The sequence below is a fragment of the Gadus morhua genome, chromosome 9 (genome assembly GCF_902167405.1).
Source record: "Gadus morhua chromosome 9, gadMor3.0, whole genome shotgun sequence".
Taxonomy (NCBI): Eukaryota; Metazoa; Chordata; class Actinopteri; order Gadiformes; family Gadidae; genus Gadus; species Gadus morhua.
The window spans coordinates 13,414,664-13,436,891 of NC_044056.1; the positions used below are offsets into that span (position 1 = coordinate 13,414,664).

The 22,228-nt window shown below is 40.6% G+C and overlaps 1 protein-coding gene across 2 annotated transcripts in view; it reads left to right on the plus strand.

The window, feature by feature from the left end:
* ano1b (anoctamin 1, calcium activated chloride channel b) overlaps positions 1 to 17,271 on the plus strand; it is a 23,330-nt gene extending 6,059 nt beyond the window's left edge. Inside the window, exons 4-25 of one of the 2 annotated variants that reach the window (XM_030366483.1) lie at positions 168 to 319; positions 1,256 to 1,310; positions 1,781 to 1,832; positions 2,153 to 2,208; positions 2,432 to 2,473; positions 2,752 to 2,816; positions 2,944 to 3,078; positions 3,997 to 4,157; positions 6,568 to 6,650; positions 7,669 to 7,680; positions 9,280 to 9,354; positions 9,475 to 9,549; positions 9,959 to 10,160; positions 10,576 to 10,687; positions 11,251 to 11,308; positions 11,679 to 11,779; positions 12,227 to 12,369; positions 13,337 to 13,489; positions 14,075 to 14,127; positions 14,396 to 14,580; positions 14,775 to 14,880; positions 15,372 to 17,271. In XM_030366483.1, the coding sequence (XP_030222343.1) occupies positions 168 to 319; positions 1,256 to 1,310; positions 1,781 to 1,832; positions 2,153 to 2,208; positions 2,432 to 2,473; positions 2,752 to 2,816; positions 2,944 to 3,078; positions 3,997 to 4,157; positions 6,568 to 6,650; positions 7,669 to 7,680; positions 9,280 to 9,354; positions 9,475 to 9,549; positions 9,959 to 10,160; positions 10,576 to 10,687; positions 11,251 to 11,308; positions 11,679 to 11,779; positions 12,227 to 12,369; positions 13,337 to 13,489; positions 14,075 to 14,127; positions 14,396 to 14,580; positions 14,775 to 14,880; positions 15,372 to 15,632 (2,337 nt within the window). In that variant the 3' untranslated portion in view covers positions 15,633 to 17,271. The remainder of the gene's footprint in view (positions 1 to 167; positions 320 to 1,255; positions 1,311 to 1,780; positions 1,833 to 2,152; positions 2,209 to 2,431; positions 2,474 to 2,751; positions 2,817 to 2,943; positions 3,079 to 3,996; positions 4,158 to 6,567; positions 6,651 to 7,668; positions 7,681 to 9,279; positions 9,355 to 9,474; positions 9,550 to 9,958; positions 10,161 to 10,575; positions 10,688 to 11,250; positions 11,309 to 11,678; positions 11,780 to 12,226; positions 12,370 to 13,336; positions 13,490 to 14,074; positions 14,128 to 14,395; positions 14,581 to 14,774; positions 14,881 to 15,371) is intronic. The other variant, XM_030366484.1, reaches the window with a different exon arrangement.
* Positions 17,272 to 22,228: the final 4,957 nt, after the last annotated feature.

Consider the following 22,228-nt stretch of genomic DNA (forward strand, 5'->3'; position numbering starts at 1 on the left):
TCTCTTGCTAACCCTTTCAAGTTCCATGATTTACCCTCTGTATGGGTGTACTCTAAAGCACACTTGGTGTCAGTCTTTAATCACAATACAAAGCAGACCAGTCCTCCAACCCATCATTGATTGAACTGACATGTGTGAATTTGTCTTCTGTGTTTGGAACCTTGTAGATGTACGCTATGAAGCAGTCCAGTAGTGTGGTGGAGAAGATCAACTCTCTGATCAGTAAGGTGTTAGAGCCACTCCGTCCAAGTGTGGAGGAACACAAAACCAAGAACATCAAGCACCTTTCCTACACATTCTCCCGTGAGAAACAGCATCTGTAAGTGCTAATGTTTACTATACTAAGGCAGTTATTGGTGTCAGTAGAACTATCGTTTGATGAAAATGTGAATTAATTCTCAATCTGATGGATTTCCCATATCATACCCCACAATTGGTGTATGTAGAGAGATATATATACTATAATATACATCGGTAATAGATGTACAATGAACTACTATTCCCTAGATCAGATATATAGCATACAACTTTGTATATCACCCCTGTCTAAGCGTCTTAGAGTATCATATTAAGCGCTATATAAATTTATTTAAAATAATAAATTAATTTATTATTATTATTTATTATTATCGGACTGCTTGTGGGGATTGTAGTCCGTGTTTGGGGACCATCTTGTTCTGCAATCCTGAAGCCAAAAATAGGGAAAGTAATACTCCATTAACACCTCCTATATCTGTCCATCGACACACATAGTAGGCTGTGATGCCTGTTACTCTTTTGCTAGTTAGATTATGTTCTCGGATGTGTTTTATGTAATAATTTTGACAAAGACACGCTATGCTCTCTACTAGAAGGATTAAGCCTTTATCATAGAGGTGGGAAGGTCGGGGCAACCACAGGTATATCTTATTACCTTAATTATGTGCACTGGGATGCACCTACTATAACATCTCTGTAATAAAGGCCTATAGTAGAATATTAGAATAATAGCTTTTTATTTAAACTTTGTCAGCCCTGTGTGTTTATGTTTGTGTGTGTGTGTGTGTGTGTGTGTGTGTGTGTGTGTGTGTGTGTGTGTGTGTGTGTGTGTGTGTGTGTGTGTGTGTGTGTGTGTGTGTGTGTGTGTGTGTGTGTGTGTGTCTGTGTGTGTGTCCGTGTGTGTGTGTGTGTGTGTGTGTGTGTGTGTGTGTGTGTGTGTGTGTGTGTGTGTGTGTGTACGTTTGTGTATGGGTGTGCGTGTGTATTTTATTTACAGTTTCAACCTGTCAGACAAAGACTCATTCTTTGACAGTAGAACGAGAAGTTCAATAGTAAGTACAGTATTATGCCACATGAAATGCTTCTTATTCTCAATTCTGGGTTGAATTATATCTATTATCTATTATCCATCTATTAGATCAAGTTTATTCCATTATTGAAAACTGTAGTGTAATTGGTGAAAGTTAACTAGTTTAAAATCACCAACGCTGGCCTCTATGGACAGCAGCTTGCCATTAAATACAATCAGATAAGACTTGTTCATGAATAGGGCGACTCAGAGGTCACAACATGTGAACGTCCTCTTATTCGCTTGCAGCTAGTAATAGTTATAACACAGCAATTGTGGTCTGATTGAATTAAGTTAACACATTGAAGTGACTTGGATTTATGAAAGAGAAACAAAGTCAAGGGAAACTTTTGTCTCGGTAAATCTTAAAAATACCTGAAACCTATAAACCTATAACACACGTATTCTGCTCATGAATTAAACACTGAAGGTGATATTTATTTACAATGACAGGTCTTCGAGGTGTTGAAACGAACCAGATGCACAAAGGCCAAGTACAGCATGGGTCAGTCTTCTTTCAACCTTTTACATGTTTTGAGGGGCGTTTGTGAGACAGGGTGGGTTGAAGAAGAGAATGAACAGGGACAGTAGCATAGGACAGTAGACTGGAATTTAACCTGCGTATGCTACAAGGTGTATTGCACTAGCAGGTGGAGAAAAATCCTTATGGTTGTGTTGGGCATCCTGTGCGTTGTCTGTTCTATTTAATTGCAGTAACACAATGTGAAAGGTGCAGAAATCGACCTTAAAAATGTGTTATTTCACGTCACACATTATACACTGTTTTACACTGCTTAACCTTTGTGTTGTTGTATTGTCCTTAAGGACTAACCAGTCTGCTCTGCAGTGGGGTCTACACCGCCGCATTCCCCCTCCACGATGTAAGTAGCTTCCAGAGATATAGCTGCACTGTATTCATTTCCATTTAACAAAACAAAGGGATAAGTCTGACAGTAGCAACTCATGGTCGATTATGTGTATTCATGCATTGATTTGAATGCATGAGAATCTTTAGTCTCAATCGATACAGTGGAATTATAACAAAGTGTACTGAGCAGCTTCAACAAGCTCAGCCAATAGAATTACCTTATTTCCTGTTTCCAGGGAGATGTCAGTGGAGAACATGCAGAGCCCAACGATAGGAAGGTAAGATTGCTGTTCTAAGTTTCAATTCCGCATTGGGCAAGTGATAAGAAAACATTACACTTTGTCTAGGGAAGGCCAACATTTGAACAATTATGAATTGTGTCAGTAAAAAACCTTTCTAGGTTAAAGAAAAGATGAAAAGGGAGTGATCCTAGAAAAGGGAATGTATTGTTTTATTATTGTCGTATTGTGAATGTACATTACAATAGTGGATGACAGTTAAGGACAGGGAGAGATGTGCAAAATAACACAAATTAACCTGATTTCAATCCCTTCAGCTCTTGTATGAGGAGTGGGCAAGCTACAGTGTCTTCTACAAATACCAACCCATTGGTCTCGTACGGTGAGAACCTGAATCAAAGGACAGCGATGTTGCGATAAAGCCTATTGTTTGTCCAACTGCATTTCTGGATGTATGTCACTAATGTTGTAATAAACTACATTGGGTCAACGCTTTTTCTCTTTTATAGAAAATACTTTGGTGAGAAGATCGGTCTGTATTTTGCGTGGCTAGGTCTGTACACGCAGATGCTTATCCCGGCTTCCGTGGTGGGAGTCATTGTCTTCCTGTACGGATGTGCTACCGTGGACGACAATATACCAAGGTCAGAAGAACATCCTCTGTTACGTTGTTCTCTGGATCACGCTTATTTCATCTGAATTCATAAATCATTGTTTGCCCATCATAATGAAAGTGTAAATTTCTTCCGTCATCTATCCACTTTGTCTCTCTGCTATTGCCAGCAGGGACCTTTATCAGCTTGCTAGTTCTACAGATGTAATAATATCATATACATTGTGCATATGATTGAACATTTTATGTGTCTCAGTTTGCGTATCATTTTCAAAATGTAATAGAATTTGTTATCTTTATAATGTTATGATATGTATACCTAACTCTATTACTAACTTCCCATCTTTCAAAATGATCCAGGAACATAGATAACACACAATAATGTGTATAATGTACATACATGTTCATTTGGCTACATCTAGACGGCCAGTCGAAATGAAATCAGGTAGTAGAGAGGCTCAGGAGGGGTTGGTAAAAGAAATGGTGCAATGAGACTGCATGACAAAAAAGGTAAGAGAGGAAGCAGACGAAATCTAGAAGGAAAGGGACAGAGAAACAAACATTTGAGGAATAAGCTGTCATCGCTCAGGGCCTGTGCTCCATCCGCTCTGCTTTCCATCAACCTGCAGGATACTCCCCCGCATGCACACATGCACCCGCACACACAGACGCACACACTAACACTTGCGTTTAATTGCACGCACGCACGCACACATTCACACACATGCAATGAAGCACAAACTCAAGGTTTGGTGTTTATATCCCAGTTCAAGCACTTTATTCCTTCTCTGAATAAAATAGTAGAATTTATATGTACTTTTCCCCATAAAATAAAAACTAAAATGATACAATGTTAATGTTATTGATCATCACATAACTTTATATAATTTTATAATTACATAATAATATAACGCCACTCTATTGTTGCTGTCTTTTCTTGTGCTTTCAGCATGGAGATCTGCTACCCCAAGGAAAACATCACCATGTGTCCTTTATGTGACAAAGCCTGCAGCTACTGGAAGCTGAGCACAGCTTGTGCGACGGCCAGAGCAAGCTATCTGTTTGACAACCCGGCCACGGTCTTCTTCTCCATCTTCATGGCCCTTTGGGGTGAGAGCGCTGTTTCCTCTTCTTCTTCATCTTCATGGCCCTTTGGGGTGAGAACACTGCTGTTTATATGTTTGAGAAAATGTGCGCAGGATGAGCCACGGTTCAGTTTCTCGCTGAAGATCAGTCTGGCCTCGCGCCCGTTTGAAACCCACTTTAAAACCCAAATAGTGGATTGACCAATCAGCGCTAGGTTGCAGGTTGGGCGATATTCCAAGGAACAAAGTTATAAACGTTACTCCGATTCTGTTAATATTAATGCCAGACGGATGTCGGAAGTTCGGATCCGTCCCTCGCGTTTTATTTATTCATTTCTGGATATTTAAGTTTTTGTTTATCATAGAGACATGTGTTCAAACTCAAAGTGAGGCACTGAAAAAAGTCTTGAATTGCTATTTGAGCCATTTCAATATTTTCCCAATGGACAAGAACAGGTGTCACTCATAAGACTTTGTGTCTGCTCTTGTAATGTACCAGGGGGACAGCACGGGTAGTAGACTCAACTAGTTAAGATGAGACTAACCATGACCCGGTACGTAAAAGCAGCAGACCCATAACTAGTCTGGCAACATCTGTGTTTGTCCTCCGATGACGCCTCTGTAAAGGGTCTACAACCAGGTGTTCGTATTGATAAAGGTGGAGTCATTTCACCCTACTGATTCAGTAAAGCCAATGAATGAATAGGAAGATCCATTACAAGTGTTGCCACGGTGGTTTATGCCTCAATTACAGGTGTTGTGGTCAGATATATGCAGTGAATTTTGTGCCCACCGTTGTTTTCTAAGGTTCACAAGCCTTACTAGTTCATGAACACGATCAAAACAAAGCCCATTGAGCTATAACTGCCGGAACCATCCTAGATAGCTTAGCTTACCTCTGTCCTGCCAGTCTTCTGGGGGTTGGCTGGTAGAGACGGAGGGCAGGGTGAGAGGCAGGCTGGCATTACAAACTGTTTTCTTAAGCATTGAAAATAGCCACAAGCCCTCCCTAAGAACTCACTGCTCGCAACTCTACCTATAGCAGCTAGTCAGAACAGGGATAATGAAGCAGCAATGAGCAGTGTGAAATATTAAGAACCATAATAGAGATAGGACATTCCATTTAATTAAAAGGTGCTTAATATAGCAACCTATGGTTGTTTCTTTGGAGATGTCCATTGGTGGGCTGTATCATCATGCCAAATTAACTAAAAACATGACAATATATGTGTAGCTTAGCAAGTAATTAACTTTTAGACTATTATGTAACCAACTTTGTTTTTTTTCACATGCTTAAAACAAACAAACGTCTTGCACTAGCCAAGGTAGAAATCAGCAAGAAAGAAAAACACATTTTTTTGAGGAGTCTGTGACAGAGATATTAGACCGAAGATAACGGCAGGCGATAAACTTTTTAAGCGTCTTGGAATTACAACCCAAAAGCCGGCTGCAATACAGCATAGAGACGTGGCTACTTGTGAGTGTAGTAAAACAGGCTGTCGGAAATAAGCAAACAAAAAAGCATTCTTAAACATCCTCCTCACCATGACGACTTCTGCCAGGGGTTGATTTTATGCAGGCGACAACAGCTTTATTAAGTTGTCTGGTTCTGATGTTTTTACTCTTTTCTGTGGTTGTAAGACTGCAGAAGTACATCTTCGACCTTCTGCTAACGTCCCACTAACTATGTGCTGCAACCAGGAAAGCATGGCAGGCCAACACCAAAGTGTGAAATAAATGAGCGAAGAGAAGGTGCTAAGAGCACCCAGGAATAGTCCAGAAATCCTTCATGTTCCAAAAAAGAAATATATTCACCCATAATTCACCCATTTTTCATATTTGGCTTAATATCCACGACTAACACCTTACTTTGCCGCTGAACATTTGGACTACTTTACTTTGCGGAAGCATACATCAGCGTTAAGTATTAGGCTATCATGGGAAGGTGTTGTGTATGCTAAGCCCATAAGCCTGAAACAGGATATTGTAGACCCTCGTCCAGGAACTGGAGCATGCTCAGTCTCGGCATGCCTTTGGAGGGGCCGACACACGGCACCCTTCACCCCCTGCGGTCTCTCCAAGGGACCATCTCAACAAAGGAGCAATTCAATTCATACATGTTCAATGAGCCATGTGACTCATATTTTACAATATCATATTTTATTCCCGCTCTTGAATAATCTTTGAAATTGTAAGTTGTTCAGTTTCATGCACCGTAGAACTCATTTGTTGCAAGGTCTAGTTTCTGTTGTGTTCGTTTTTTCGATTAAAACTCCTAAACTGCCTTCTGTTTCTGCAATTTCATCTCTACTGAACAGACCCTATGTTCAGGTGAACTCTTACACAACCGTAAACTTTATGTAAGCAAAAACTTTTTTAAACTGTTTCATTAAGGCTTTGTAAGTGCTAGTCTTATTGTATTATGTGTTGTCTAGCTGCCATGTTTATGGAGCACTGGAAGAGGAGACAGATGAGGTTGAATTACGAGTGGGACCTGACTGGCTTTGAGGAGGAAGAGGTGAGTCACAGATCCGACTGGGAGTCCCCTTACTTAGCTTACCCCCCATGCATGTGATCATTATCTACAAAGTAAGAATGAGAAAGTCAGCAAATAGAAGATGCAGGAAATAAGTGTCATTAATTTCCAACGCTTGTTAATTGTGGATTTGAATTGAATGCATGATTTAAAGTTTATTTAAGGTGTGCTTAACCATGCAGACTTGCCATTTGTTTTACAAAACGCAGTACTGGGTTGTACCACACAGCTCCACAGAGGTTTCTGCCTGGGTAGAGTGTACTGCATGCATTTCAGATGTTTTTGGTGCACGGTTATGTTTCTTTCAATCTGTCGACGGGAACCTTCTGCAACCCAAGAGTTCAAGGCAAACGTGAACTGCTGCACAAATATGCAATGTATGAGGCAAGAGGGGACTGACCAGCATCACCATTTCTGGACCAAGAGCACCTCGGGCATCTCTTCTACATGCGTACACACATGTCCACCAGCCAGATACCCATCAGCCCTCCATCCCACTTCAGCCATAGCTCCACCTGCTTCAGGGAGTGGGCAGCACAAGTTCCTCCCAGCTGCCCCTGTGGATGGTGATGTCATCACAAGCAGCTTCAGGAAGAGGCTGTGGATGGTGATGTCATCACAAGCAGCTTCAGGAAGAGGCTGTGGATGGTGATGTCATCACAAGCAGCTTCAGGAAGAGGCTGTGGATGGTGACGTCATCAATGCAGCTTTGGGAAGAAGATAAGGATACTGACTATATCCAAAGCAGCTTCAGGGAAAATTTGTGGATGGTTACTTCATTGAACTAAATTTCGTTGGAAATAATGCAACTTTAAAGTTCAAACAAATTAAGATTCACCTGAGAGGTAATGAAACTTAATACAAAAAACAATGGCCAACAGGTTCTCCCCATCTCCTAGTGGTTTCTCTCCCCTTCTGTCTCTTTCCCCATCCCTCTTGCAGTACTGGTTCACATTGATTTGTTTTGTATGTTAATTTTGGTGTGTTTGTTTCTTTCCAGGAAGACCTTAAGGTTTGTAACAATCCATTATATTCACTAAAGAGATTCTTCACCCGTCTTTATTTTCCAGTAATCTCCTCGTTTGCTCAAGCTTATCTCTATCTGCATTCTATACTCACAAGGAACAGTTCCGAAGTCTGAAGCTAATAGTCTATTGCAATCATTCTTATGTTTATTATACTTACTAATAATTGTATTATTATTATTATGATAAAACATAGTCTAAGATAACATTGATTTAAGATAGGTCAAACTGTGTGTGGAGCATTGATTTAAGCTGGGTCTAGCTAAGTCTAGAAGATAGGTCTAGCTGGGTCTGGAACATTGATTTAAGATTGGTCTAGCGGGTGTGGAGCATTGATTTAAGAGGGCTCTGCTTTAGACCATGATTAACAATGGCTTTTAGCAGTATAATTAGAAAGAAAATAACCATAACAATCCATAATTGAACATTCATCAAGACTACAGTGGTCCTTGTCGTTTGTATAATTACCATCAACCAGCCCTTTAACTTCACAAAGTTGTGATGATTGTGTTGATATGGTCTATCCATCAAACCAAATGACAAACTTAAAAAGCTTGGACTTGAGACTGGGGTACTGGCTTTGTTCTATCTGAAACCATTGAGTCTCAGGGTTCTAGTTGTAATTTCATTGTGTTGCATCATTAAGATGTGCACCCAAAATGGGCTCACAAAAGGAACATAACTGCATGGCTCAACTACAAGTTTGTGGGCAATATGCTCAAAGGAAACAGTGGTCTCTTATCAGCGTGTTGAAAGGGAAATGCCTATGCTTGCAACATTTTAGGGTTACCAAATCAACGAAGATGTGACACGGAAACATTCTTTGAGTTCCAAAAAATACAACTCCTTGAAGCCGAAATTGCTATATGTTGTTTTCTATTTTATATACATATATCCTATTGTTTATCCTAAAGGTTTTTTCTGAAATTTAAGTTACCTCTAACTTGACAAGTTCTTCTTTCTGTATTTTTCTACTTTCCTTTTTTTTCTACGCTTTTGCAATCTCTCTGTATACTTTTCCTACTACAAGTAAGTTCTGATTAACAAGCTTTGTGATCATCCCATGTCCTCAAACATCCTGCTCAGAAAGCTTGTTTTCTATCCACTTCAGCTACTCTGAAGTTGCATGAAATGTATTTATCTTCATGTGTCTATGAAAACAAAACTGTCACTAAAAATTGGATCAATTGAATCTTGCATAATGTTTGATCAATCCTAATGAAAAACAGGAATGATTTTATCATGTAGCTAGACATGACCATATAAAAAAGTTATTTGACAGCAGTTGACAATCAGTTTTGTTTCCATGACGATCAGTGCCTGCGGATAAACTGATGCACAAATGTATTTCGACTGAAACCCAGCAATATCTTACCTCAGTGTTCATTGTTATCAATAATTATTGACTTGTTTCATTTGGAAATGCAGTCCATTGGAGTTGATCATTACTGGGTTACAGTAATTCACCCTTATGCCATTTATATTGTCTTTTGCAACAGTTTTTAAGTATGAATAGCCCCAAGCTACTCTAGCACAGGGCTAATGACTCGACTTTCTGTCTTTACTTTGTTGCATGCCTACATCAGGACCACCCGAGGGCAGAGTATGAACTACGGGTCATGCAGAAGTCCCAGAAGAAAGAGAAAGGATCACTGAAAAAGGTAATTCCAAAGTCCTTGTATGGTACTATGACGATGCAAGTGTATACGATACTTCCAGCGCTTTACAAACTAAACAATGAATCTTGATAATGGTAACACTGTATTCTGTCTTGTTGTCAGGCCGAGGAAGAGAAGCTGACATGTCGAGACCGGCTGCCCGCCTACATGACCAACCTGGTGATGATGCTTCTAATGGTGAGAAAACACACACAATAATGTTATCTATGCTGGTTTACGATTTATGTATTCTATGGTTTGGATTGTATTTGTTTAACCAAGGATTTGTCCAACTTAGAAGTAAGGTTGAGGAATAAAAGCATAAAATCTGTATTGTAGCAACTACGTATATGTAAAAAAAAACGCATCTATACACTATTGCATCTACACTCCTAAAAACCGTCAAACCAAGCGATTTATGATTTGTTACATACTATAACTAGGCCTCCTAAGTACCCCTGCATTGATCCTTATACGTTCATTAAAACACTAAATGACGAAGGGGTCCCTGCTGTGGGAACACCATACCAATCAGCTGTTAATCATTACGTTTGCCTATTATCGCCAAATAACGCATCTCTGTACTGCCGCTGTCTGTTCCCATCAGATTGGCGTGACGTTCGCCATAGTCTTTGGCGTGATCCTCTACCGTATCTCCACCAAGGCAGCTCTGCACATGAGCTCCAACCCCATCACACGCAGTCACGTCCGCCTGACCGTCAAGACCACCGCCGCCATCCTCAACCTGGTGGTCATCCTCATCCTGGACGAGGTGTACGGGGCCGTAGCACGCTGGCTCACCGTGTTGGGTGGGTAGGACCACGGGGGCGGGTAGAACCACGGGGGTGGGTAGGACCACGGGGGCGGGTAGGACCAAGGGGGGGACTGGGGGGAGGGGCTTTCACCACGACAGGAAGGGCATGGATTCACCATGACAAATCGAGTTCTTTGTAAGGAAGTAAAGAGTGTGCGATTGAGTGAATGTGTGTGTGTGTGTGTGTGTGTGTGTGTGTGTGTGTGTGTGTGTGTGTGTGTGTGTGTGTGTGTGTGTGTGTGTGTGTGTGTGTGTGTGTGTGTGTGTGTGTGTGTGTGTGTGCACCTGTCTGTGTGTGTGTTTGTGTTGCTAGATGGCTGATGCAAGGTGAATGAGCATGAACAGCAGGACTACGAATGTGTCAATCATTAATTATTTCACTAAATGAAGCTTGATCGTATTTCTTTCAGAGGTTCCAAAGACAGACAAGAGTTTTGAGCAGCGTCTTATCTTCAAAACGTTTATCCTGAAGTTCGTCAATGCATTCACTCCAATCATCTACATTGCTTTCTTCAGGGGAAGGTGTGTTCCTTAGCAACAGCTATACTCTGTACTCTCTGTAAACTCTCATTGTTGTTTTCTTGACTTTTAAGATATTTATGATTCCTTGTGTGATGGCACATTTAATTGCCTGTTATATTATAATTATAATTATTATTATATATTATATAATGACATGTATTTTAATCCCCTGTTAACAATAACATCTACATTTCCAATTCTTTACCATTTGAAAATGTGTAAGCGGTTAGTTATTGGACTGTTTGAGACATCCTTCTAGGTAAAAAAATATGTAAAATATATATATATATACTCTCACATCTATTGTAATCTAAAACATTTTGTATTTTTATTTTGATCATGTGTGGACTGGTCAAACATTGGCAAAGTGAGACTACTGTCAAAGTTATTTAATTACATTACATTGGCAATGAATACATAGCAAATATGAATCGTATGTGAATGCATGCGATGTAGCTACAGTATCTTATTTTTACTTTACATGCTTTTCAAGATCTCTAGATAAAATTATAATGACTAACACTGCTACTCTATGACCATCTGTTTTGTTATTTTTACCCTAGGCTAGTTGGCAGACCGGGTAGCTACTTGTATGTGTTTGAGTCATACAGAATGGAAGAGGTAAGAATTTGACTTGCTCATAACAACCATTTTATAAATATATATTCATGCAGTGAACAAAAATACAAGTCATTATAATCATACAATCCCAGAATCTCTGCCAAACAGGCAGAACAAAACAACACATTTTGGTCTGCAAAGTGGAATTGCAGACATTGTCAGGGAGTAGCAATACAGACGTACGCACACACACACACACACACACACACACACACACACACACACACACACACACACACACACACAAACCTGATATTAAACTGGGTGACTCTGCCACTCCACAGATTGCTGAACAAATTTAATGTGTTGCTGACGTTAATGGGAGATGAATCTGTAGTAACTGCTCGACTGTTGCCCGTTCCCCTTCCAGTGCGCCCATGGGGGCTGCCTGATGGAGCTGTGTATCCAGCTTAGCATCACCATGCTGGGGAAACAACTGATACAGAACAATCTGTTTGAGATCGGAGTACCGTGAGTAGTCACTGTCGACTGGGCGTCTCAACCGTGTGTGGGTGACTGGAGATATTGCAAAACACTTTATTCCAGCTCATTCCATTTTCTTTTCCTCATTTCTCAGCGGCTGGCTCCGGCTGGCTGTTGTTATTTAATAACTATACATTATAAACTGGAAATCAGTTATATTAGCATGCATAACACATAATATAATATTGTAAAAATTGCTTGTTGGCAACCCAGGAACAAGCATTTCCATAAATCCATCAAATGAAGATAATGAAATTGAGTGAAAAAAAAATGTGATTGCTATGACGAAAGTTGCATACTTGTAAGGACATATTTTGGTAATCATGTCTTCTTGATAAACAAAGCCTACCTTTTCGATTATAATCAGAAGTACATATAAAATACTTCCCTTGCCATCTCCAACAGCCTGATTGTATGTGCTTGTGTGTTACACAGGAAGATAAAGAAGCTGATACGCTACATTCGATCAAAGCGTCAGGCCTTCCAGGAAGAGGAAAGGCAGAAGAGGTTGCAACGATACGAGATAGACCACTTCCTGGAACCATTCGCTGGCCTAACACCTGAGTATATGGAAATGAGTCAGTATCTCGCACACATACACACAGAATCACATGATATTATATGTGCAGTATGGATGGCATTATAAAAGTTTTGATGAGGATGAAGGTTGTAACAAGATTCCAGGGCCTATATATATACTGGTGCTGAAAGGAAGTGTTTAGGAGGGTGCCGTATCCATGCAGCCGAGGTGCTGACTGTAGAAGCAGACACGCACTCTTCCTGGCCTTGTTGGATATCAGCACCAGAGTGTGTTGGATGATGGACTTGCTCAGCTGTTCCTCAGAGACCAACTCTCAGGAGACTGCGTGTGAACCTGAGGTTCTTGGACACTGGCTGATTGAAGCCATGTGACATAATTTGACCCGGCGAGAGTCATGGCCCTTGAATGTTTTGGGGGACTGAAGGAACCCTCACTCCCAGACGGTTCTCCCAGTCTCTTCAGATGGGGCCAGGACCTGCTTCTAGTTGCCAGCATTTGAGATAATATTGGATTATAGAAGAATGCTCTTCAGGATTACACAGACGCAGGATTATGGCGCGAAACTAATTACAAGAGTGTTTCTTTGAAAGATTTCTGTAAATTCTTGTCCTTCAATTAATTAAAATAAGGCAACAATACTTCCATACTGCCGCTAGTTATTTGAAGACTGCGGTGCGGAGTGTCAGTAAGGTTATGCCAGGACAGTCTCAGAGACAGCTGGCTACATGGTTGGCATTGGGTCAGAAGCTCACATTTCTCAGTATTAGAGGGTGGAGTCCGATTGGAACCCGTTTTAACGCCTCAATTGAAGGACTCCCTCACATGCACATATGGTTGATTATAATGAATCAGTTCATATAAAAATGCTCATCATATCAGTTATGATCGTTATATTAATAATATTATTATATTATTTGAATATTATTTATTGAAGATTACTGTTTGGTTTTTGATATGAACACATTTGAATGTCCTCCATTCTCTATGTTCTCGCCTCCCTGCAGTCATACAGTTTGGTTTCGTGACGTTGTTTGTGGCGTCGTTTCCTCTCGCTCCGCTCTTCGCTCTGCTCAACAATATTATTGAGATCCGTCTTGATGCCAAGAAGTTTGTGGGTGAGCTCCAGCGGCCAGTGGCAGCCAGAGCCAAAGACATTGGTGGGTAAAGCACGTTCAGGAACCACACAAGGAGCCTCAAAGAGAGTGGTATTTGTTAAGATAGCAACGCAGCACAAGTATCAGTTTGGATACCAATGTCTGCTTAATAACCATACAAATATATGTTAAAACCTATATCTTCTGCATTGTTGTATGCACGTAATTTGCACATAAACCATGGATGTTTGGATAACTGTCGCTGCCCATCAGACTTGGTGAGATGGGCTGATCTACTCCTATTGAAGGATTCTTGTGTGTCCAATCGCAGATTGTAGGTGGCATTAATTTGGGCCCTTACTCACCAAGCTACTGTAACTGAACTGCACAAATGGTTATCGTGTTATCGTTGTACAATGTCACTTTAGTTTTTCAAGGAATGGAACACAATGGTGTTGTGAATGCTTTTTGGGGCGAATTTTAAATGTATTTTAAGCCACCATTTCCAGAAAATGTCTTTTACGCTATCAGATTCAATACTTTTTGTTGTTATTATTGCAGATTGGTATGTCACCTTTAAAAGATTAGAAGCAATTATGTTTTGAAGTCTGCGTTTCATTCTTCCTGGCATTCATTGTGTTTTTGTAGGTATATGGTACAACTTACTTACAGGAGTAGCAAAGGTTGCTGTCATCATAAATGTAAGTAATACGTGTCTGCCCACATTTTGTGTACAAACTAATTGTGTTTACTACTTTATATGTTGAATAACCAATTTATTGAATCGTTGGAACATAAAATAATAATGTTTTATATAATAGAAGAATAATAATCAACAATTAACGGCAATTAGCTAATTAACCATCTGGATATACATTTATAGACAGTATTAAGTATCCACTGCTCCCTCAAGTTCATTTGTGTGGGCTTCATCATATCTGTGTGTTTGTCTTCATCTTGACCCGCCAGGCCTTTGTCATTTCCTTTACGTCGGACTTCATCCCCCGGCTGGTTTACCAGTACACCTACAGTAACAACGGCTCCATGTTTGGCTTTGTGAACCACAGCCTGTCCTATTTTAACGTCAGCCACTTCCAGGACGGCAAGGAGCCCATGGACCCTCTGCATTTGGGTTATGCGGTTGAGATTTGCAGGTAAGGGGAAGTTTGTCACAGAGAGTCACATCATGCTTATCATCCCTTAACGTTGGCCTCATTGGAGGGTAACCAGGTCACACATCATGCTAATCATCCCTTAACCATGGCCTCATTGGAGGTTAATCAGGTCACACGTTGCTTAACGTTGGCCTCATTGGATGTTAACCAGGTCACACGTTGTTGTTCTGCAGGTACAAGGACTACAGGGAACCACCATGGTCCACCTCTCCTTATGAGATCTCCAAGGAGTTCTGGGCTGTCCTGGCTGCAAGACTGGCTTTTGTTATCGTCTTTCAGGTAAAAGTCTATACACAGCCCCATAGGTAGATCAGCCTCCATTGTTATCCACAAATGTAGAGGAGAATAGCAGAGGAAAGGAAAGGTGAGGAAATGAGTGAAAAGGAGACAAGAAGAGAACCATAGAGCTAGTAGATGTGAGCAGAAGAGGATGAGAGAGGAGAGAGTCCGAGAGATAGCATCCTATCACCCTATCGCACACAAAGCACAAAAATTAACAAATAATTGATTGTATCAATTCGACAATTTTTACATCCCGAACTTCCCATGTCTCGCAAACCACATGAGGGCATTAGAATAAAATGAGGATTGAACCAAAGTATTGTGTTATGACAACATTTCTCCTGGGCAGAAGTTAACCTGCTGTAACAGGCTTTACGTTTACTGACCCCCAAAATGCAGTTGAAGTCCAGAGTTGTTCAGGTTAATGTTTGCATCCCCTTTGTCTCACCTCCACTCCTCCACACCCTCCCTGGCCCTCTTCCCCTCAGAACGTGGTGATGCTGATGAGTGACGTGGTGGACTGGCTGATTCCAGACATCCCCAAGGACATCAGCATGCAGATCCACAAGGAGAAGATCCTGATGGTGGAGCTGTTCATGAGGGAGGAGCACGGGAAGATGCAGCGGATGGGGAGCACGGCGTCCACGGGGGCCAAGCAGAAGGGCAGCAGCAACAGTTACCCCCCCGTCCCAGTGGCGCGGCAGCGCAGCATGCCCCCGGCCCACTGCTACAAGCCCAATAACGTCTGACGTGCGGGGGAGAGAAACACACTGGCCTCACGCAGAGCGTCGACAATGTGAGGCTACATCACAGGATCTATGACGTATTCCTAGTCCACAACATTCCAACATGGATAGGGGAACTTCTTTAAGTGGTTGTTAACTATCAACACATTTCAAAGAAGTTTCCACCGATAGCTAGACAAAAGTAAGGGATTTGTTTCAGAACACTATTTATCGACACTATAAACCTTTACATTTAGCGTTCTCTCCCATCGCACTGCTTCTTAATAATGGCTAGGGTAGTTAGTTTGCTACCTCATCTTAGGTCACAGCTGTAATCCTGGTTAGACTATTCCACTATGCAGTTTTCCAAAGATGATATTTTCATAGGTTTCTTTAAAAAAAAATGGAACTTGGTATTCAGCCATGTATGTTATGTAAGGCATATATAAGCACACACAACTATTTAAAGTGAATACAGGTCTTGAAAGAGCAAGGTCCAGCCTCATGCTCAAAGAAGGAGCCCACCACCTTTCAGCTGGGAGACTTCCTACACTATCCTGCGGCTACCCCCACCTGTATTCATTCATTTTCATATAATATGTTAAGTTGGTATCCACTCTGTATTTATTTGTACACATCAGTATTCGTTGTATTTTTTATAGATTCAACCAATACTTTATTTTAACAGTTTCTAGATTAAAACTAGTTCTGCTTGCAAGTCACATATTTATTTGAAAGTGGAAAACGATTATGCAGAATATAAAGCTCCAAACAAATGCATCCAGTTTGAATAGAGAAATCATGGTCATTTGGCGCGTTTGCTTTTTTTTTTTCTGAACTAGTTACTGTTGTGATGGCCTTCAAGTAAATGGTGTACACTTTTGCCCAAAAAAGTAATCACATTGAATAATAAAACGATATGCTTTAATGTTTAAAACAACTGTCAAACACCGTCTAAACATACTGCTAAGCAAAGTAATGTTCCTTGGCTCAATTCTTTGTCTTTTTCTGTAAAATGAGTTTGTGCCATGGAAAACTAAACAAATAAATGTCACACACTATTGTGATCTCAAATTCACTACCGGTATATACTATTTATAGTGCACTTTCAATTTGCCTCAAATACTTGGTTGCATTGGAAATCTAGAAGTTCTTCTTTTAACAGAGAACAAAACCCCACCCCCATAGTAGATTGTTTTACATCAGAGTACTCCCTCTCTAGGTGAACACGTGCTAGTGCATGTCTCACCACCCATTGGCTATGGTTAACCGGCAATCACCATGGATACCCTGCTTGTTAAGGATTGATGCGAATATCCTCAATCTAAATCTTGCGTTTGAAGAAACACACTGATGTTATTTTTTAATAAGTCAGCAAGTTAGGTTATTTTTCGGAGTTGAGTTACCTTTTTGTACAACACACTGTAGCATTACATTATCTGGCAGTACTTTTTTTCCTGCATCATACATCCTTCAAACGCCAGTAGCAAAATTATGATGGTCTCTTACTTGTATTTTTAAAAGTTGTATTTTTATCATTTGTTTCCCAATCAAATGGAAGATAAAACACAACGAATACCCCCAATAATACCACTGTGGGGTCAACTAACACTTACTTTTAAAGTACTTGTGGATTGATGTGGAATAAACTAATTCGATCCTTTGTGGTGTGGTGGTCTCGTGCTAGGTATAACTCGGAGAGTGGTAAATGGTCAACAACGTGGTTTATTGTAACAGAGACACAAGGTAAAGGGCTTGCGTTCTGGAGATGGTTCATGAAGCATCTGCCGAACACAGGTAAACAAACAGTTATATTGGGAGTGGGCGGAAAGGTAAATAAGCCACGCCTACATGTTCTAATGTACCCAGGTAAACCTTCGGTCTGTCTTGGCTTAATGGCAAAGTGGCCATGTTTGTAGTCTTTAACTTATCTATAAGATCATTAAAACCTTATATGGTGTTGTCCATTATGTGGTGAAGTAACCATTCATAACTGTGATTAGCTTGAAACATGTCATCAGAAACAACATAGACTAAAATAATTTACATCAAGATGAGTACACTTGTGAATGGATGTGATTTCTGATCATCTATCAGGAAATGTCCCATTATGTCTTACTGTCGCTACACCGACCAACATTAGACATGGAACACTCTATTGGGTTGGACCCTGGACTTCCTTTATTGAAACCAAAACATACACAACACATTCAAAGAAATTCCCAGGTAGGGGAGCTGGCCGTGGTGCTGATCTGTCTGCTACTATTTAGTTAATTAGCAGTTTTTATCACATCCTTAATGAACAGGGAGATGCTAGGCGTAAGGCAACGTATACAAGGATGCCCACACAATAGGCTGCAGACATCGAGGTTGAACTCCATCTGGAGGTGGATCTCCCTACCACCTTGCAGCCTCCTACATAGAGGCCTTCTGAGTGTGGAGCAGGAATGTACTGTACTGTAAGAACGATGCATGTTGCAATAATATTCACAACATTAATTTGCTGGAAAATCTGAATATTATAGGAAATTAATATAAAGGCATAACCACGTTCATTATGTGTTTAAGTTTTAGTGTAACCAAGTAACACTAAATAAATAAAAATATATTTATATAGTATAAATAGTTTAATATAGTACGTCATCATTTGGTGTAAATGACCAGTTTTTCCATTATAATGGAAGTTCATCAAAAGGCAGTCAGCAGACATCTTGATGAACTTCTGTAGTTTGTCCACATGATGGCGCTACCCTCACATTTCTTAATGTTGAGAGGTTAGTGTAACGGTGCAGACGCAAATATAGATTACAGATGATAGACGCTGATTACATAATCTAAAGGTTCCAACATTTAGTCTCATACATATAATATAATTCACAGAACCAACCGTGGGAGATCATCAAGGCTACACATGCACAAACAACCTCTTGCACACATGCACACACGCACGCACCCACACACGCGCAGACACACAGACACAAACATAGACCCTTAACTTGTTTACTTCACATCTGTCTCAGGATTATTGCCTTATTCACAATATCCAATGCAGATGGTTATCAATATTGGAAAAGCTCTCTCACACACACACACACACACACACACACACACACACACGAACACACACACACACACACACACACACACACACACACACACACAAACACACACACACACACTAACACACACACACACACACACACACACACACACACACAAACATGTTGCCATGCCAGTTATCATTTCACTTGTCATTTCATTCAGAGACTTAGCCTACTCTGTATTTATTATTGTCTCATCTTCCTGGCTATGAACCAGTCTGGTCCAGTCATGTCCAGTCTGGTCCATTCAGTGCAGCTCCTCCCCAGCAGCTTATGGGGGCCGTAATACTTCCCTGACATTCACAATAGGCTAGTCTGTTGTCTTGGTTCAATGTCAGCACAAACTATTTGGATGAATTTGAACTCTACCTGTGTCTTGCACAGCTCGACACCTGGAACAGATTTCAATGCAATATACAGACTTAGAATAAAATGTCTAGTCTAGTGGCATGGAGGAGATGCATGCCTCTTATGGAAGAGGCTTCAAAAAGGGGGATTAGGTTGTTTTTTTTGTTAATCACATTTTGATACAATAGTTATTCTGTTGGACATTTGAACAGTATTTGCTCTAATGAAGGGGCCCATTAAAGGGCCCTTCATAACACTTTCTAGTGTAGGGGCCACTACATGGTCGTGTTCCAAAGGGGGCATCCGAGAGGGGGCTTAAAGGTGTTCTGTACCAGAGAGGCACCCTAAAGGTGCCTCTCTGGTACCCTATCTATCTTAGGGACCTGGTTTTCTCTAAAATAGGGGCCCCATAAAGGCAATATCATCCCACTGCAGACGCAAATGGGCGTTCTCGGGTGGTGGGGGTCTATAAGGTCATTATGTGGCGTTTTTGTCAAATGAAACATGAAGGGTGACACTGTCGTTTTTCTTTGGTCGTCATGAAAAAAACCATAAGGGGTAACACTGTTGTTTTTTATTGGTCGTCATAATAAAAAACATAAGGGGTAACACTGTTGTTTTTTTATTGGTCGTCATGAATAAAAACATAAGGGGTAACACTGTCGTATTTTATTGGTTGTCATGAAAAAAAGGTTTGAACAAGAAGAGAACCATAGAGCTAGTAGATGTGAGCAGAAGAGGATGAGAGAGGAGAGAGTCCGAGAGATAGCATCCTATCACCCTATCGCACACAAAGCACAAAAATTAACAAATAATTGATTGTATCAATTCGACAATTTTTACATCCCGAACTTCCCATGTCTCGCAAACCACATGAGGGCATTAGAATAAAATGAGGATTGAACCAAAGTATTGTGTTATGACAACATTTCTCCTGGGCAGAAGTTAACCTGCTGTAACAGGCTTTACGTTTACTGACCCCCAAAATGCAGTTGAAGTCCAGAGTTGTTCAGGTTAATGTTTGCATCCCCTTTGTCTCACCTCCACTCCTCCACACCCTCCCTGGCCCTCTTCCCCTCAGAACGTGGTGATGCTGATGAGTGACGTGGTGGACTGGCTGATTCCAGACATCCCCAAGGACATCAGCATGCAGATCCACAAGGAGAAGATCCTGATGGTGGAGCTGTTCATGAGGGAGGAGCACGGGAAGATGCAGCGGATGGGGAGCACGGCGTCCACGGGGGCCAAGCAGAAGGGCAGCAGCAACAGTTACCCCCCCGTCCCAGTGGCGCGGCAGCGCAGCATGCCCCCGGCCCACTGCTACAAGCCCAATAACGTCTGACGTGCGGGGGAGAGAAACACACTGGCCTCACGCAGAGCGTCGACAATGTGAGGCTACATCACAGGATCTATGACGTATTCCTAGTCCACAACATTCCAACATGGATAGGGGAACTTCTTTAAGTGGTTGTTAACTATCAACACATTTCAAAGAAGTTTCCACCGATAGCTAGACAAAAGTAAGGGATTTGTTTCAGAACACTATTTATCGACACTATAAACCTTTACATTTAGCGTTCTCTCCCATCGCACTGCTTCTTAATAATGGCTAGGGTAGTTAGTTTGCTACCTCATCTTAGGTCACAGCTGTAATCCTGGTTAGACTATTCCACTATGCAGTTTTCCAAAGATGATATTTTCATAGGTTTCTTTAAAAAAAAATGGAACTTGGTATTCAGCCATGTATGTTATGTAAGGCATATATAAGCACACACAACTATTTAAAGTGAATACAGGTCTTGAAAGAGCAAGGTCCAGCCTCATGCTCAAAGAAGGAGCCCACCACCTTTCAGCTGGGAGACTTCCTACACTATCCTGCGGCTACCCCCACCTGTATTCATTCATTTTCATATAATATGTTAAGTTGGTATCCACTCTGTATTTATTTGTACACATCAGTATTCGTTGTATTTTTTATAGATTCAACCAATACTTTATTTTAACAGTTTCTAGATTAAAACTAGTTCTGCTTGCAAGTCACATATTTATTTGAAAGTGGAAAACGATTATGCAGAATATAAAGCTCCAAACAAATGCATCCAGTTTGAATAGAGAAATCATGGTCATTTGGCGCGTTTGCTTTTTTTTTTTCTGAACTAGTTACTGTTGTGATGGCCTTCAAGTAAATGGTGTACACTTTTGCCCAAAAAAGTAATCACATTGAATAATAAAACGATATGCTTTAATGTTTAAAACAACTGTCAAACACCGTCTAAACATACTGCTAAGCAAAGTAATGTTCCTTGGCTCAATTCTTTGTCTTTTTCTGTAAAATGAGTTTGTGCCATGGAAAACTAAACAAATAAATGTCACACACTATTGTGATCTCAAATTCACTACCGGTATATACTATTTATAGTGCACTTTCAATTTGCCTCAAATACTTGGTTGCATTGGAAATCTAGAAGTTCTTCTTTTAACAGAGAACAAAACCCCACCCCCATAGTAGATTGTTTTACATCAGAGTACTCCCTCTCTAGGTGAACACGTGCTAGTGCATGTCTCACCACCCATTGGCTATGGTTAACCGGCAATCACCATGGATACCCTGCTTGTTAAGGATTGATGCGAATATCCTCAATCTAAATCTTGCGTTTGAAGAAACACACTGATGTTATTTTTTAATAAGTCAGCAAGTTAGGTTATTTTTCGGAGTTGAGTTACCTTTTTGTACAACACACTGTAGCATTACATTATCTGGCAGTACTTTTTTTCCTGCATCATACATCCTTCAAACGCCAGTAGCAAAATTATGATGGTCTCTTACTTGTATTTTTAAAAGTTGTATTTTTATCATTTGTTTCCCAATCAAATGGAAGATAAAACACAACGAATACCCCCAATAATACCACTGTGGGGTCAACTAACACTTACTTTTAAAGTACTTGTGGATTGATGTGGAATAAACTAATTCGATCCTTTGTGGTGTGGTGGTCTCGTGCTAGGTATAACTCGGAGAGTGGTAAATGGTCAACAACGTGGTTTATTGTAACAGAGACACAAGGTAAAGGGCTTGCGTTCTGGAGATGGTTCATGAAGCATCTGCCGAACACAGGTAAACAAACAGTTATATTGGGAGTGGGCGGAAAGGTAAATAAGCCACGCCTACAT